This window comes from Myotis nattereri, assembly GCF_964212035.1.
Source record: "Myotis nattereri genome assembly, chromosome: 5".
Lineage (NCBI taxonomy): Eukaryota > Metazoa > Chordata > Mammalia > Chiroptera > Vespertilionidae > Myotis > Myotis nattereri.
The window spans coordinates 15,106,930-15,119,940 of NC_138080.1; the positions used below are offsets into that span (position 1 = coordinate 15,106,930).

Below are 13,011 nucleotides of genomic sequence, written 5' to 3' on the forward strand. Positions count from 1 at the left end.
TGTGGAATGGAATAATATTAGGTAATGTACCTGATCTATTGGGGTGGTCCCACAATGACACTTCCTTTCCCCAACCCCCACCCATCTCTCTTGCAATGCCAGATAATGGCCAAGTTGGGACCAGAGTCTCTGCTCCTCTCCCCCAAATTTCTTGGATGCACCCTACTCTCCTCAGGAGATCAGGCGATGCCCCACCTCTCGGGTGGAGACTGGAACGTGTCCCATGTAAGGAACACCATGAGTGGAACGGGCACTCGCTGCAGGACGATAGCCCCGTCCAGGTTTTTGAACTTGAGTGCAAGTGTGTTTTCACTAGATTTCATTTCTGATTCAGTTCATCTCAGGTTTGTCCAGATGTTCTTTCAGGCTGGTTTGATCACCTGAATTGTTAGTTACCAGTGTTGGGCCATTCAGAAATCAAGTTTGCCTCTGTCCTGATCCAAGCCTCCGGTAAAGCTGCTCCTCAGGACCCTCGGCCTGCCCTGCTGTGGAATGACAGGAGGGCTTCACACCCGCTGGCCGTGCCCGTGGGCGTGATGGGGCGGGGCCACTGACCCTGGCCCCCGGCACATACATACCCTGCCAGGGCACCCCCAGAGGCTCTCGGCACCAACCAAATGTCAACCTGCTGATTTTGCGTCACTATTTTAGCACTTGCAGCAACTCTACGCGGATAAAAACAAGAGACCTGTTTGTTCCCCGGGGAAGGCCCCTCTGGTCCTCAGTTCCCCTCCTCCCTGACCCTTGGCCTTTCCCAGTTCAGTGCCGTGTGATGAATCTCTCTCAGCCTCAGTTCTCCCGAGCGGCAGGGGCAAGAGGTGTGGTAGAAACAAACCAAATGATCCTTGAAAGGCTGCTGTGAGGATAAATGAACACCTGTCCTCTGAAAGTTCTTCAAAAGCTATTAAAACCACACCACCCAAAGCAATGGCTGTAAACTTGTGAAGAGTTACAGGTTTGCGCAGCAAGCCGGCGGTGCAGCTAAGTGGTGAATGTCCTGCCTCAGTCGGCCTGAGTCCTGGCATTGGGGTGCTGGCCTGAGGGGAAATCTCGCACCTGGCGAGTGTTGCAGGCTCCAGCTGCCTTTGCCCAAGTTAGGGCCTCAGAAGCCCCTGGAAGGGTGGGGTCAGGAGGGCGAATGTGGGGCTCCTCACCAGGGCGTTGTCCTTGCCCTTCTCCCAGGTTCAAACTTCAGGAGCTCCCCCTCCAGCTCTACTACCCAAATCACATTTCCACCTGGGCCTCTTCAGGCGTCACGCCCGGCAGGAAACCATGGGCAGTGCCGGGTGAGCCACGGCACCGAGGAGCGGCTCAGCCATGCTGGGCTATTTGGAAAGGCTGAGGACAGCACCTTCTCTCTCAATGTATCATCTTAACCAAGTGAACTGTTGACCTGAGAATTAATGTACCTGTTGAAAGGGCTCCTGGTGGCTACCTGGGCTCAAATCTACAAACAGAGCCTGGCAGCTGCTGCCAAACAGGAGCCTCTAGGGAGCTGCAAGCCTCAGCTCAGGGAGAACCTCCACTGAACTGCCCCCCCCCCCGCCCCCCCGCACTGTGCGCCCGCCATCTGAGCCAGCCTTATAGAGGAGTCCCCTGACTCGTCTTTCAACCAATAAGACTGAGATTTTTCCTGTCCAATTAGAGCTGCACAGCTATATCCTCATTAGCATCTTCCCCAACCAATCAGAGCAGCTCCATTCTGACCAATCAGGACAGTGCTTTTTGGACCAATCAAATTGTGAGGACTTGGAATCCTCTTTTGCTTGAGAACAAATTAGTCAGGGGCTGCGGGTGGGGACTTCTCTCCACGTAAGTCAGCTCCCCTGTAGCTCAGCGAGCACACGTTCTCTTTCCACTGAAGACCCCCTGGCTGGAGTGGGAGATAGCTGAGTGGAGCAGAGCTGTGTAGCTGGGAAGGGCCCTGCCACCTCACACCCACGGGTGCCTCACAGCCAGGCTGTTTCATAACTGAGATGTTACACTGTTGAGCTGTTCCACAGCCATGCTGTGTCACAGTTGAGCTGTTTGCACTGAGTAAAGTCTTCTCCTTCACCACAGTCCATATTGGGGATTCCAGCTAGTGTTGAATTGGCACCAATGACCATCAGTTGGCAAACCCTAGGGAGACCCTGAGTCTTTGTGATAAAAAGTGACAGGAGGACGAGGAGGAAGCAGCAAGTAAAAACAAGGCACAAAGGTTTTTGTAAATAATCGATTTGAAAGCCTGGCTTACGTCCCTGAGTTTTAAACACAAGTGAGCCCTTAGAGCTCCCCCTGGTGGCGTTGTGGGGTCAGCCCTCCCGCTGAGCCCGATCCTCGCAGCACTCACGCTGTTCAGACCCTTCTCAGGGAGAAGGTAGATGAGTAAGTACATAGCACAGTCTTAGCGATGAGGTATTTTACTCCCTGAGAGATATTTGCGCTTTGAACGTGCAATGAATAGTAGGCCAACGCATGGGCAATATCTAACCCAAAGAAGTGGATTATCTAAGTGGTGGGATTCCAAACACTGAGAGGATCTTAATTGTAAGGGAAGAAAACAGATTGTGCCACGAAGAAGGCTGTGTTAATTTGCTAAATATTTCCTTATGTAATAAAAACATCCCAAAAAAGCAATGTTTACATACGATTCTTATAATCGTACTTTAAAGTCACTGATCACATCTGGCCCCTGATTAGTTTGCCTAGGATATATGTTCTTTTTGAGAAGAAAACACTGATGATAGCTAACATTTTCTGACTTCTCTGCATTGATCCCTTACTTTACTCCTCGAGCCAGCCTGTACATAGATTCTATTAGTGTCCCCATTTTACAGGTGAAAAACTGAGGCACCGAGAGGTCAGGTACCTCTTAGGCCACACAGCCACACAGCCACACAGATAGTGGCAGGTCTAGGATTCAATCCCACTGGACTATACAATTCCCAACAGTGTTAGACTGAAGCCTTATAAACCCCAGGCTCCCTAGAGCCCTGACATGGCCCAACCACTTCTCTCTCTCTCTCTCTGCAGGGGCCTAGAAGTGTTCTACCCAGAGGTGGGGGAGGTCAGCTGCATGGTTGTTCCGAGCTGCAACAGCTACAGACAGAAGATCACCCTCTGGCCCCCGCCGACAGTCAAGTTCCCGAAGGCCTCGGAGGTGAGTGAGCAGGCCTGGCCTGGAGGATGCGCCTGCTCATCTGAGTGACTGGAAGCTGTGTGCAGAGCCATCTGGGTTGGGTCTGGTGGTAACAGATGGCTGTTGCCATAAGCATGTGCCTCCTAAGAGCAGCCCCCCAGCCTTGGAGAAGTTTGGATGGGTGGGAGGGTTGCAGATTGGAGAGTTTTGTCAGGGCTCAGGGGCCATCTGCTCGGGCCTTTCCCTGCTTCTGCAGCCCCCGAGTCCCCAGCCTGGTCCCTCAGTCGTGAGGACCAGCTGCCGCGTACTTTGGAGTCTGCAGAGAAATGGAGGAGGAAGACAGGTGTGGGGAGTTCTTTCTCAAGGTGCAAGGGGCCTGGGCTTTGAGAACGACCTTCTGGATGGGGAGGAGCTGGTGTGTGAAGGCAGCATGTCTGGTGTAGGCTGAACAGCGGGGTCAGTGTGCCTTGACTCGGTTATCACAACAGGAAACACGCTCAGAAGTTCACCCCAAGTTGCCTAAAATAGAAGATTGGAGCACTTTAGGAATGGGAAGTAACTATGCCTCCTACTGGGAAATGATTAGCACCATATTGATCTGGAAGGTTCCCCTGGTTTGGGGAAGGGCCATGGGACTGGGAAGTGGGATGTGCTGCTGCTCCGGTGTCCAGGCCGTGTCCTGGGGGAGCTGCTCCGGGTTCTGGGCGCCGTTTGCTTCTTCCTTGACTCCTGGGCCAGGCCGAGCCCCCAAAGCATCCGGGGTGAAAGGTGATCTTCACTATGTGCTTTGTTTTAGTGGGAGGTGCCGGTGTCCACCCAGGGACAAGGACTGATGTGTCCGGGGCTCAGGCCATGAATGGGTGGAGACAGAGGGCCATGATCAGGACGGGACCGCAGGGGCACCGAGGCCAGCCTTTGGGTCTCCTGGGCATGTGGCAGGGAGCGGCCACAGCCGGCTCTTCACCTGTCAGCGCAGCCTGGCCCTCTGTCAGCCAGGCAGAGCGAGAGTCAGTTCAGGGTGGGGTCAGGTAGGGGTAGAGAGGGATAGATTTTTCTCTCTCTCTTGAACTGTTTTTCACTATCGGGGGCCAAATAGACTGAGACATGTCTCGCAGTTTCCGAGGCTGGGAACACGAAGTGTTGATAGGCTATCGTGTTTGCAGATGTGACAAGAATCCTTTCCTCTGGGAGACGGAGCAAGCAAGTAACAAGGAGACCTTCCAGGTCGCCTCCCCTCCACCCTCCCAGTCCTCTGTACACGCAGGCACATGCAGGCACATGTGTCATCATGCCATGGGCAGACGGGAGAAGCCGGGGAAATGGGCACTGTGATTCTAACTCCAGGGGATGGAGGGCTGAAGAAGTAGGGCGGGAGCAGAAGAGTGTAATGTCGCCCGTGGGAAAGGACTCTCACCTCACCACTAATTCACCCACCCTCGCGTTTGTCACTGAAGGAGTGCGGAGGTTGGGCCAGATGATTTTACAGCCATTAACGAGCTGTCCCAACAGGGATTCTCAGTTGGTTACTCATGCTATTGCTGCGGATGTCCACTAGATGGCAGTGGAGGCTTTTCTGAGTACCTGGTGTCCTTGGGAGGGACACGTTGGAAGCAAGTTTGGACAGTCTGCGTTTGATGGGATTCAGGTGATGCTGATGGTCCTGGGGGATGGGCACTGGACGCAGAGCGGTTATCATCCCCTCCAGATGCCGGGGTCTCCCACCCTGTCTCATCCCGGAGGCGGGGGAGGAAGAACATCTGGACATTTAGGAAGGGCACAGAGCTGTGGTTAAGAAAGCCAAGGAGGGCAGAGATCGCACAAAGGGCGGTTGGTTGAAGTGGCGGAAAGAAATAAATGAAAAGGAGTTCTGTGCTACTGTAGAACTACACACTGTGGAAATTTGACCTTCGAGAAGGCAGATTCAGTTAGACCTACCCAAAGCCACCATTCACCAGGTGGTACCCACTGTATGCTGAGGACTGTTCATGTGTCATCTCGTCTAATGCTCTCATCAAGTCTGCAAGGTACGTTTTTCATTAATTGAGATTATTAGTGGCAAGTGACAAGAAACAACTGAAACTAGCTTGAGCTCTCCCCCCTCCGCCCCCGAAAAAAAAGAAGAAAGAAAGGGAAAAAAAAGAAAGGAAGGAAGGAGGGCATTACTGTTCACAAGCTGAAGACTCCAGGGATGACTGCAGGCGTTGCTGTATCCAGGTGCTCAAACAGCATCACTAGGGCTCTATCTGTCTCTTTTCTCTATTTTTTTTTTCCTGTGCTGGCTTTATGTATAGACTCTCTTTGTGATGACAAAGACCACCCTCAGCAGCTTCCGATTTGTGTCTTACTAGCTCACCAATCCTAGTGGGAGTAGCTTGACCCTTTCCAACCATGAAAAGTTCCAAGATTTGTCCCACTTGCATGGCATGCCCTGCCCTGAACCAAATAGTGAGCTGGGCACCCCACTCAGCCTACAGGGGCTGAAAGCAGAAGGGGTGCTCCCCCAGAGGAGAAGCAAGGTGCTGCTTACCAGAATGGGCAAGGTGTTGGGTTGGAAAAGTAAGAAAAGTTCCTACAGGAGGAAGCACCCAGGCCCCGTGCAGCGCTGGGAAGTGGCAGAGCCAGGGTGTAAACCAGGCCTGCCCATCTCCAAAGGCGTGGCCCCTGGACCACTGGCAGGGGCTCTCAGGGAGATACTGGGGTGATGGCACATGGGGGGGGGGGGGCGCTTGCTGAGGGGACGCGTTCCTGGGACAGAAAGGGCAGTGGTTCAAGGAAGGTGGTGGAGAGGAGGTGGAGACAGGCCAGGAAAGTGGGAGGGGAAATAGTCCTAGTGACCGAGAAGACGATAAAGGGATTTCCTCTGGGCCCAGGGCCTGATGGAGAAGGACTGTGTGGGGACCGTGCCTTCCGTAAAAGGTGATGAAAACAATGCCACCAAAGCAGTGAATGTCCATGGACTGTACAGGAGGAACGCCCCCCCCCCCCCCCCCCCACACACACACACACACAAACCCGAGGCCCTGGAGAGAGGCTTGCGGTGCGCACAGGATAGAGCCTCTGTGCCCACCAGAGGGCTGTGCCTCCATGCCGGGGTTCTTGTTCCAGCATCTAGAAGGGTTCAGCAATCTGGAGAAGGCTGTGTGTAACTTAATAAAGACTCCAGAGACGAAACATAATTTTGAAAGGCATTTGGGGGTCAGAGGAGCTTTAGCTAAAGAAACTAAGATCTCCTCGTCTCAGAACCCCATGCTTTTTATTAACACAAATTGTCCTGAGGTGAGGCAGAGATATACACATCAAAGGGTCAGGTTTCATTTACAGAGTCCATTGTCAGATTAAAAGAATTAGCCTACGGCTGTTCAAGGTGTTTGGCCAGTAGGAGGCAATAACATGTAGATTAAGATGCCCTTAGCGTTCTGGCAGCAAGCAATCATCCCTATTCAGGTTTGGGGAAATGCGTTTAGCCATTCCCAACAGGTGACAACATATGTGGCTCAGCCCTTGTTGAGTTCCCAAGTTCCATCAACCTTTCGATGAAACTCTTGCAATTATGGCATGCTGGAACTGGCTTCCGGCACCTCCACACCTTTGCTTAGGCACTGCCCATATTTGGACCCTGCACTCTGGGACACCCTGCCCCCACCAAAATGTTTCCTCCTCCAAGGAGCCTTTCCTGACTGCCTCCCTCCCTCTGGGATCCACCCCCATTCCTAGCTCATCTCTTCTTTTTCTGAGCCTTTTTAATGTCCTCTACGCTCCAAACTCAGAGTTCACTTCCTTCTGTTTTGTATTGCGGTTGTATATTCGTAGCTTCGGTCAATTTATAACAAGACTGTGATGTATTTCTTTGAAGCACCCACAGCCCCTAAGAGCATCACACACCCCATGTTGGCTGACCCGGTGACCAAGAGGCTGAATGAATGAATGAATGAATGGCAGGTGGAGTGTGAGCGATGAGACATGTGAGCCCAGCGGGCGTCCTGGGTCATCTGAAGGAAAGCTGCTGAGCCGGGGGGACCCCAGACCAGCATTCGTCTCTCCCACACGCAGGTGGGTGTGGCTGAGGGGTGGGAAGTGGGAAGCAGGGAGAACGAGGAAGTCAGGTGGGTTCCTGAGAAGGCGAAGTAATGCAGGGAAATATGGCCGGTCCCTGTGCCAGCAGCCGCTGAGGGCTGAGAAAGGTGTGGAAGTAAAAGGAGGCTTTCTCCCTTGGCACTTTGACAAACAGCAAGAGGCAAACATCTTAAAACGCATCCCTTCTCGAGCCCATGAAAACGGAAAGCTTCGAGACGGAGGCTTATTCTTCACCTTGAATTGAAGCAGCTGGAATCCTTTTGAATAAAAAAAAATTGCCTTTAAGTGGGGAATGTGCACTGCATTCAGGGACAGAAACAAAGACCACAGGAGCTCTGCCCTGCTGTCCCTCGGCTTTCCAGTGAGGGCGGCCAGGCCCTAGGTTCCCTCCCGGGGGCGGGGCGGGGGGGGGGGGGAGGACGGTGGGCAGAGGGTCTGCAGCGTCTGTGTTGCTGGAGGCCTAGCCTGGGGCTTCCGCAGCCGGAGGGGCAGATGGACTCTTCCAGGTGCGGAGCTGGCAGAGGTGAGGACACGGAGTGGTCGCAGGGGCTGACCGGCAGGGGTCAAGTCAGACAGACACCTGGGGGCTCCTGCACGGCCAGGCTCAGGGACAGCCTGGCCCTGCTCTCGAGCAAGGGGGACAGGAGCTCCGGGACAGTGGGTAAGGTCAGGTCAGGGTGCGGACTCTCCTCAGGGGGGGAGGGCCACCAGGGGCCCAGTGACGGTTGAGGGAAGAACCAGATCGATTCGCCTGTCACCCGGAGCTTCGCACAGGAACGGATCAATGGCACTAGTTGTCCTTACGATGAGAGACTGGCTTGTAGTCTGAAGGGTGGAGGTGCAGGAGGACTTGTGTTTCACTCGCTTCCCAATCCTCCTGGGGGCAGGAGGGTCCAGGAGGCCTGGCGAGTTGGAGGTCCCGGGGCAGGAGCCGGTGAGGTTGTAGCAGAGAGGAGGGGTGACGGCTGGAGCCGGCCTGGGAAGGGGGCACCCAGCACCTCGATAAGGCTCACACGTCATTCTATCCTCTGTCCCCGGTCCAAGTCTGCTGAAGTCACCCAGCCGTACCCACCGCTACCAGCCCAGCGGCTCAGCCATCTGTTGTGGGGGTGCCGTGGCCACACTGGACCAGGTGAAAGGGGAGCCACGCTCCTCAGCCTTTCTCACCTGGGCAGCGTGACCTTTCGGCTGCAAAGGAACTTCCCCTGCGGGATTTCTCAGGGTCCTCCCAGCCGCGCCGGGAGCTGGGCAGAGCGGGGATGAGCCATCCCCCCAACCGCAGGCGGGGCTGCTCAGAGCCACACTTGCCCAGGCTGGGAAGTGGAGGAACCAGGCCCCTGCTCCTTGCCAGCCTGATGAAGCGGACCGGACACAGGGTCAGGGGTCATTCGTGCATCTGCCCCCGGAGCAGATCCTGGAGGAGCCCTCCTCTGCCCCTCTGCCCACACTGTTCCAGGAGCCAGGGACGCAAACAGAACCAAACCCCAGGCCTGCCCTCGGCCCCTCGGATGCAGAGTATGAGCTGCGGTCCTTGTTAACAGTGGACTCAGAAGCCTGTGGATTGACTATCGCTCCCTGTTGCTTCAGCAGCAGCTGTTGGGCCTTGATCCGCGTTCCCAGTGCCCTTTGTCCCCTCCACCCTTCCTGTCGCTACACGCCCGCTCCAGGGTGTGCAGAACCCGTCCGCCCCGGCCGGCCCCGCCCGCCTCCGGGACCTTTGGAATGAAGCCGCGGTCCAGTCCCTGGTGCTCCTGGGCGACCGGATGTCTGCTCCCACCGAGCAGCACATGTCCGCCAGGAGCGCCCAGGCCAGTGCTGGGAAGCGGGTTCCAGATGTTTTTCAGATCAAATAATGTTTCTTTGAAAAACCGTGTGGGCTGCTCCACGGAGGGGCAGATGGGACCCGGAGCAGTGCAGTGGGTCTGCGTCCTGGCTGAGGGAAAGGTCGCTCGGCATGTCCGTGGGGGCTCCTCGCATGTGCGGGGTCTGCTCACTGCCGTCTGTTGAGAGTGTGAGCAGAGGCTTCTGGGAGTTAAAAATAGCTGCCCAGCCTTCATTGGCGCCATTTAAATGGACAAACGCCAATTTTGAAGGCGGCAGTGGCTCGCCGCCGGCTGTCACTGGACAGGGAAGGTGGTGGCCGAAGAGTTCAGACAAGGCTTTGAGGATTGTAATGTCCCTTACGATTTGCTCAAGCTTGTAGACTTGGGGGTGGGGGAGGAGGGGGGTGCGGGGGAGGTGCTGTCAGGCGAGCAGCTGCTGGGGGCGTCCACTGCAGGCGGAGGGCCTCCTGGAGGGTGAGGGCCTGGGGGCAGGGCGGGCGGCTGCTGGGGGGGTAGTGGTGGTGGTGGTGGTGGTTGCGGGGGGGCAGTTGTCACATCATCTGGACTTTGAGGGGATCTCTCTCTCTTACCAGGGCACCCCAACTTGCGACAGCACGTTGTCCTGTTTCAGAGCCCCTCTGGCCTCACCGTGGCCGTGTGGGGCGGGCAGGGCAGGTATGGCGTTCGTCTCTGTTTTACAGACGAGAAAACAGACCTCAAGGGAAATTATGTATCTATTTATTTTTCATAGATAGTTTTAGAGCAGTTTTAGGTTCACAGCAAAATTGAGCAGAACGTACGGACATGGCCCCTTGCCCCCAACAACCTCCCCCGCCCCCCCCCCCCACTGTCATCTCCCGCCAGAGGGCGCATTTGTTATAACGGGTGAGCCTGCGCTGCCAGGGCATCATCACCCACAGTCCACGCTGGCAGGGGGCTCGCTCTTGGTGCCGGACCTTCATGGGTTTGGACAGACATGGTGACACGTGCCGACCACTACACTATCCTGCAGGGTCGCTTCCTGCCCACAGACCTGCTGTGCTCCGCCTTCGCACCGTTCCCTCCCTGCTAACCCTGCAGCTGCTGGTCTGGTCACTGCCTCCGTGGATTCCGCCTTTTCTGGGGTGTCGTAGTGTAACCCTACCGTATGTGGCCTTTCAGATTACAGGGAGCCTAGGCTACAGCCTGGGCCTCCTGACTCCAGTTCCAGCACCTTCTTCACCATCGGGGGGTCTGGTAACGCTGTCCATTTTTGGCCGAGCCAGTGAGTGGCCCGCTGTCCCGCGGCCTAGCTTCTGTGTCGGGCTGGGGTCTCTTCTCCGCGTCCAGCATGGAGAGAGAGACGTGAACCGGCTCTTTTAAGGAGGAGGCGCTTGGGGATTTGAGAAAAATGAAAAGACAGACACAAAAATAGAATAAAAGCTTGGGCCGGGTGTGGCGTCTGCCCTCTGATGGAGGGACAGACACAGAGAGCGTCAGCACCGCAAGCAGATTTATTAAATACTCAAGTAACAGGAAGTTACATCCCATCTGGGTGGGCCTTGAGTTCCTGGCGACATCATGAGATCCACCCCCCTAACACTGGGCGGGAAGGTCAAACTGAGTGGCACCCCGGTCTGTTGAGCAGGTCGGGGCCCCCAGGGCGTGGCTCTGCCTTCGCTCTGAGTTTCAGCCGACATATTTAAAGATGCTCGAGTGTTTGCTAGCGGTCCTCAACAAGCTTCCTTTTGGGAATTGCACTCCCTAACTGGATGCTTCTAGCAGGACTTTGAGCGGACAGGATGCACCCACTCCTGCCCTGGTGTCCGCGCGGCTGTTCTCACCCTTCGTTTTCCGTCCGCCTGTCTCTCCAGAGTCAGTTCCTGAGGGCAGACCTCTGCGCGCTCAGGAGAGGGGCAGGAGAGCGGCCGCTTCCCAGGGTGCTGGGGAGGGGGCTGTCTCCTGGTAACAGGAGTGTTTACAATTTCAAACCCCTTTCCCTGTGAGGACGGTCCTTACCTCCCGCCAGTCCTCAGGGATAAGCCAGGCGGGTGATCTGTCCACGATGGGGAACCCAAAGCAGCAGAAGGCAGACGCTCAGCCTCATGTGAGTTTCTCACAACCTTGTGGACATTAGTTTTGCTCCAGCGCACAGAGAAGTGGGTGATGGGACTGGAACTCGGATCCCCTGGCTCCTGTGCCCTGCTCTTTCCTGCGCCCCCTCCATCCCCATCGTCCCCAAGTGTTCACCCCATGTGCCAGATCTGTTTCCCAGATGCAGGCCCGGGGAAGAAGCCAGGCCTAAGCCAACGCCAGGAAGGAGTAGGATGTGGAGTCCCCTCGGCCCGTCACCTCCCTTCATAATTGGGCCTGGCAATAGTGAATGACTTAGGAAGGGGAAGAGGGGAGGGAGGTGGGGGCGTGCAGGGGTGTGCACAAACCAGAGATCCCCGGTTTCTCCTGCATCGCCGACAGGAGGGAGACTCAGGCTAAGCCATCGGACCTTCTAACCCACGGGTTCTTTTTGCAGCACCGGGAATTCAGAGCCCCGGTGCCCGTGGGTAAAGACCAGCCCCGTGCGGAGGAAGACAAGGCCGAGAGGGGCCGGGAAGGGAGGGAGGAGGGCCAGGCCAGCCCTAGGCTTGGCTCTCCAGGCCCTGCTCCGGGGAAGGCCTAGATTGCTTCCTGTCTCCTGAGGCTGCAATTGGAGGAGCTGACACCAGAGGGAGACAGGCGACCGTCATCCTGCCCTTCCCAACTAGAGCAGCAGGGCGATGGGCCTGGGCACAGGAAGACATTGCTAGGCCTGGGCCAGAGGAGACACCCCCTCGGCCCCCCATGAGGAACGGAGGTCCCTAATTTGGGTCCCGTGTGCACGCCTCTGAGCCCCTCGCCCCATCACTCCCTTTGCCAGTCAGTTGTGAAAATGCTCTCCTATTCAAATATAAATATGCCTGGACTGGAATCCCTTAAACCAGGGGCCACTAACTCAAAATGCCCTCAGGCTCCAGGCTCCTAATTAGGTGGGTGAAGCCGGGAGGAAGGAAAGGTGGAGGGCTGAGCAGACCCGCGCTGGGCAAGCGCCCTTCACACCCGCCATTAGAGAGAGTTTTGGATTGCGCCGGTGGTTCTCTGTTGTTCCCGTCTCCCTGACCTGCACACTTCCGGCTCATGAGCAGTCTAGCGGGAGTGAGCGCTGCTGACACCCTGGGTCAGAGTGCTCAGTGGCCGGGGGTGTGGGAGAAGCAGCCACAGCCCTTGTCCCGTGTCCTGGTTCTGTCGCTCATGAATCTGTGTCCTGGGGCAAGTTACTTCCGCCTAAAATTCCTCTCCTCACCCTAAAATGGGCATGATATCCACTTCTGGGTAAGGGCCAGTGGCCAGTTCTCAGTTCTCATCTTTTTTGGCTGATCCCTGGCATTTGACCCAGTTGGTCACTTCCGCCTCCTGGCTTCTGGGACCCACACTCTGGGTTTTCCTGCTTCCTCACTTCCCAGACTCTTCTGCTGGATGCTCCCCCCCCCCCCCCTCCCCATCTCTTCATGTAGAAATCCCAGGCCTGGGTCTTCTCACCTTTGTTTACACTTTCTCCCTCGGTGGGTTCATCCAATGTCATGACTTTAAATGTCGTCTACATGGTGTCCTACTCTCAGGGCCTCTGGGGTATCTGACAGACCCTCAAAGGCAATCCCAACCCCAGGTGCCCAGTCTCCACCCTCCCGCAGACCTGCTCCAGCGGCCTCCTTCCCCATCTGAGCAAAGAGCAGCTCCAGCCTCCAGCTGCCGACTGAGGGTCCTGAGTCACCAACCACTGCCCTTTCTCTCAGCACACATCCAGCCCACCAGGAAACCCTCCTGGCTTCACTTTCAAACTATATCCAGAAGCCTACCTCTTCTCTCTGCCACTGTGAGCACCCTAGCCTGGGCACCCCCGTCATCCGGGGTTAAGGCAACAACCTTCTAGCTGTCGCCCAGATGCCCAGCATATTCTCAACACGGCAGCCAGAGTGAGCC

At 56.0% G+C, this 13,011-nt stretch overlaps 1 protein-coding gene across 2 annotated transcripts in view; it reads left to right on the forward strand.

Moving 5' to 3' along the window:
- Window positions 1-13,011, forward strand: part of PEBP4 (phosphatidylethanolamine binding protein 4) — a 246,566-nt gene that overhangs the window by 62,064 nt on the left and 171,491 nt on the right. For both annotated transcript variants that reach the window (XM_081091130.1, XM_081091129.1), the window contains exon 3: window positions 3,016-3,142. In XM_081091130.1, the coding sequence (XP_080947256.1) occupies window positions 3,016-3,142 (127 nt within the window). The remainder of the gene's footprint in view (window positions 1-3,015; window positions 3,143-13,011) is intronic.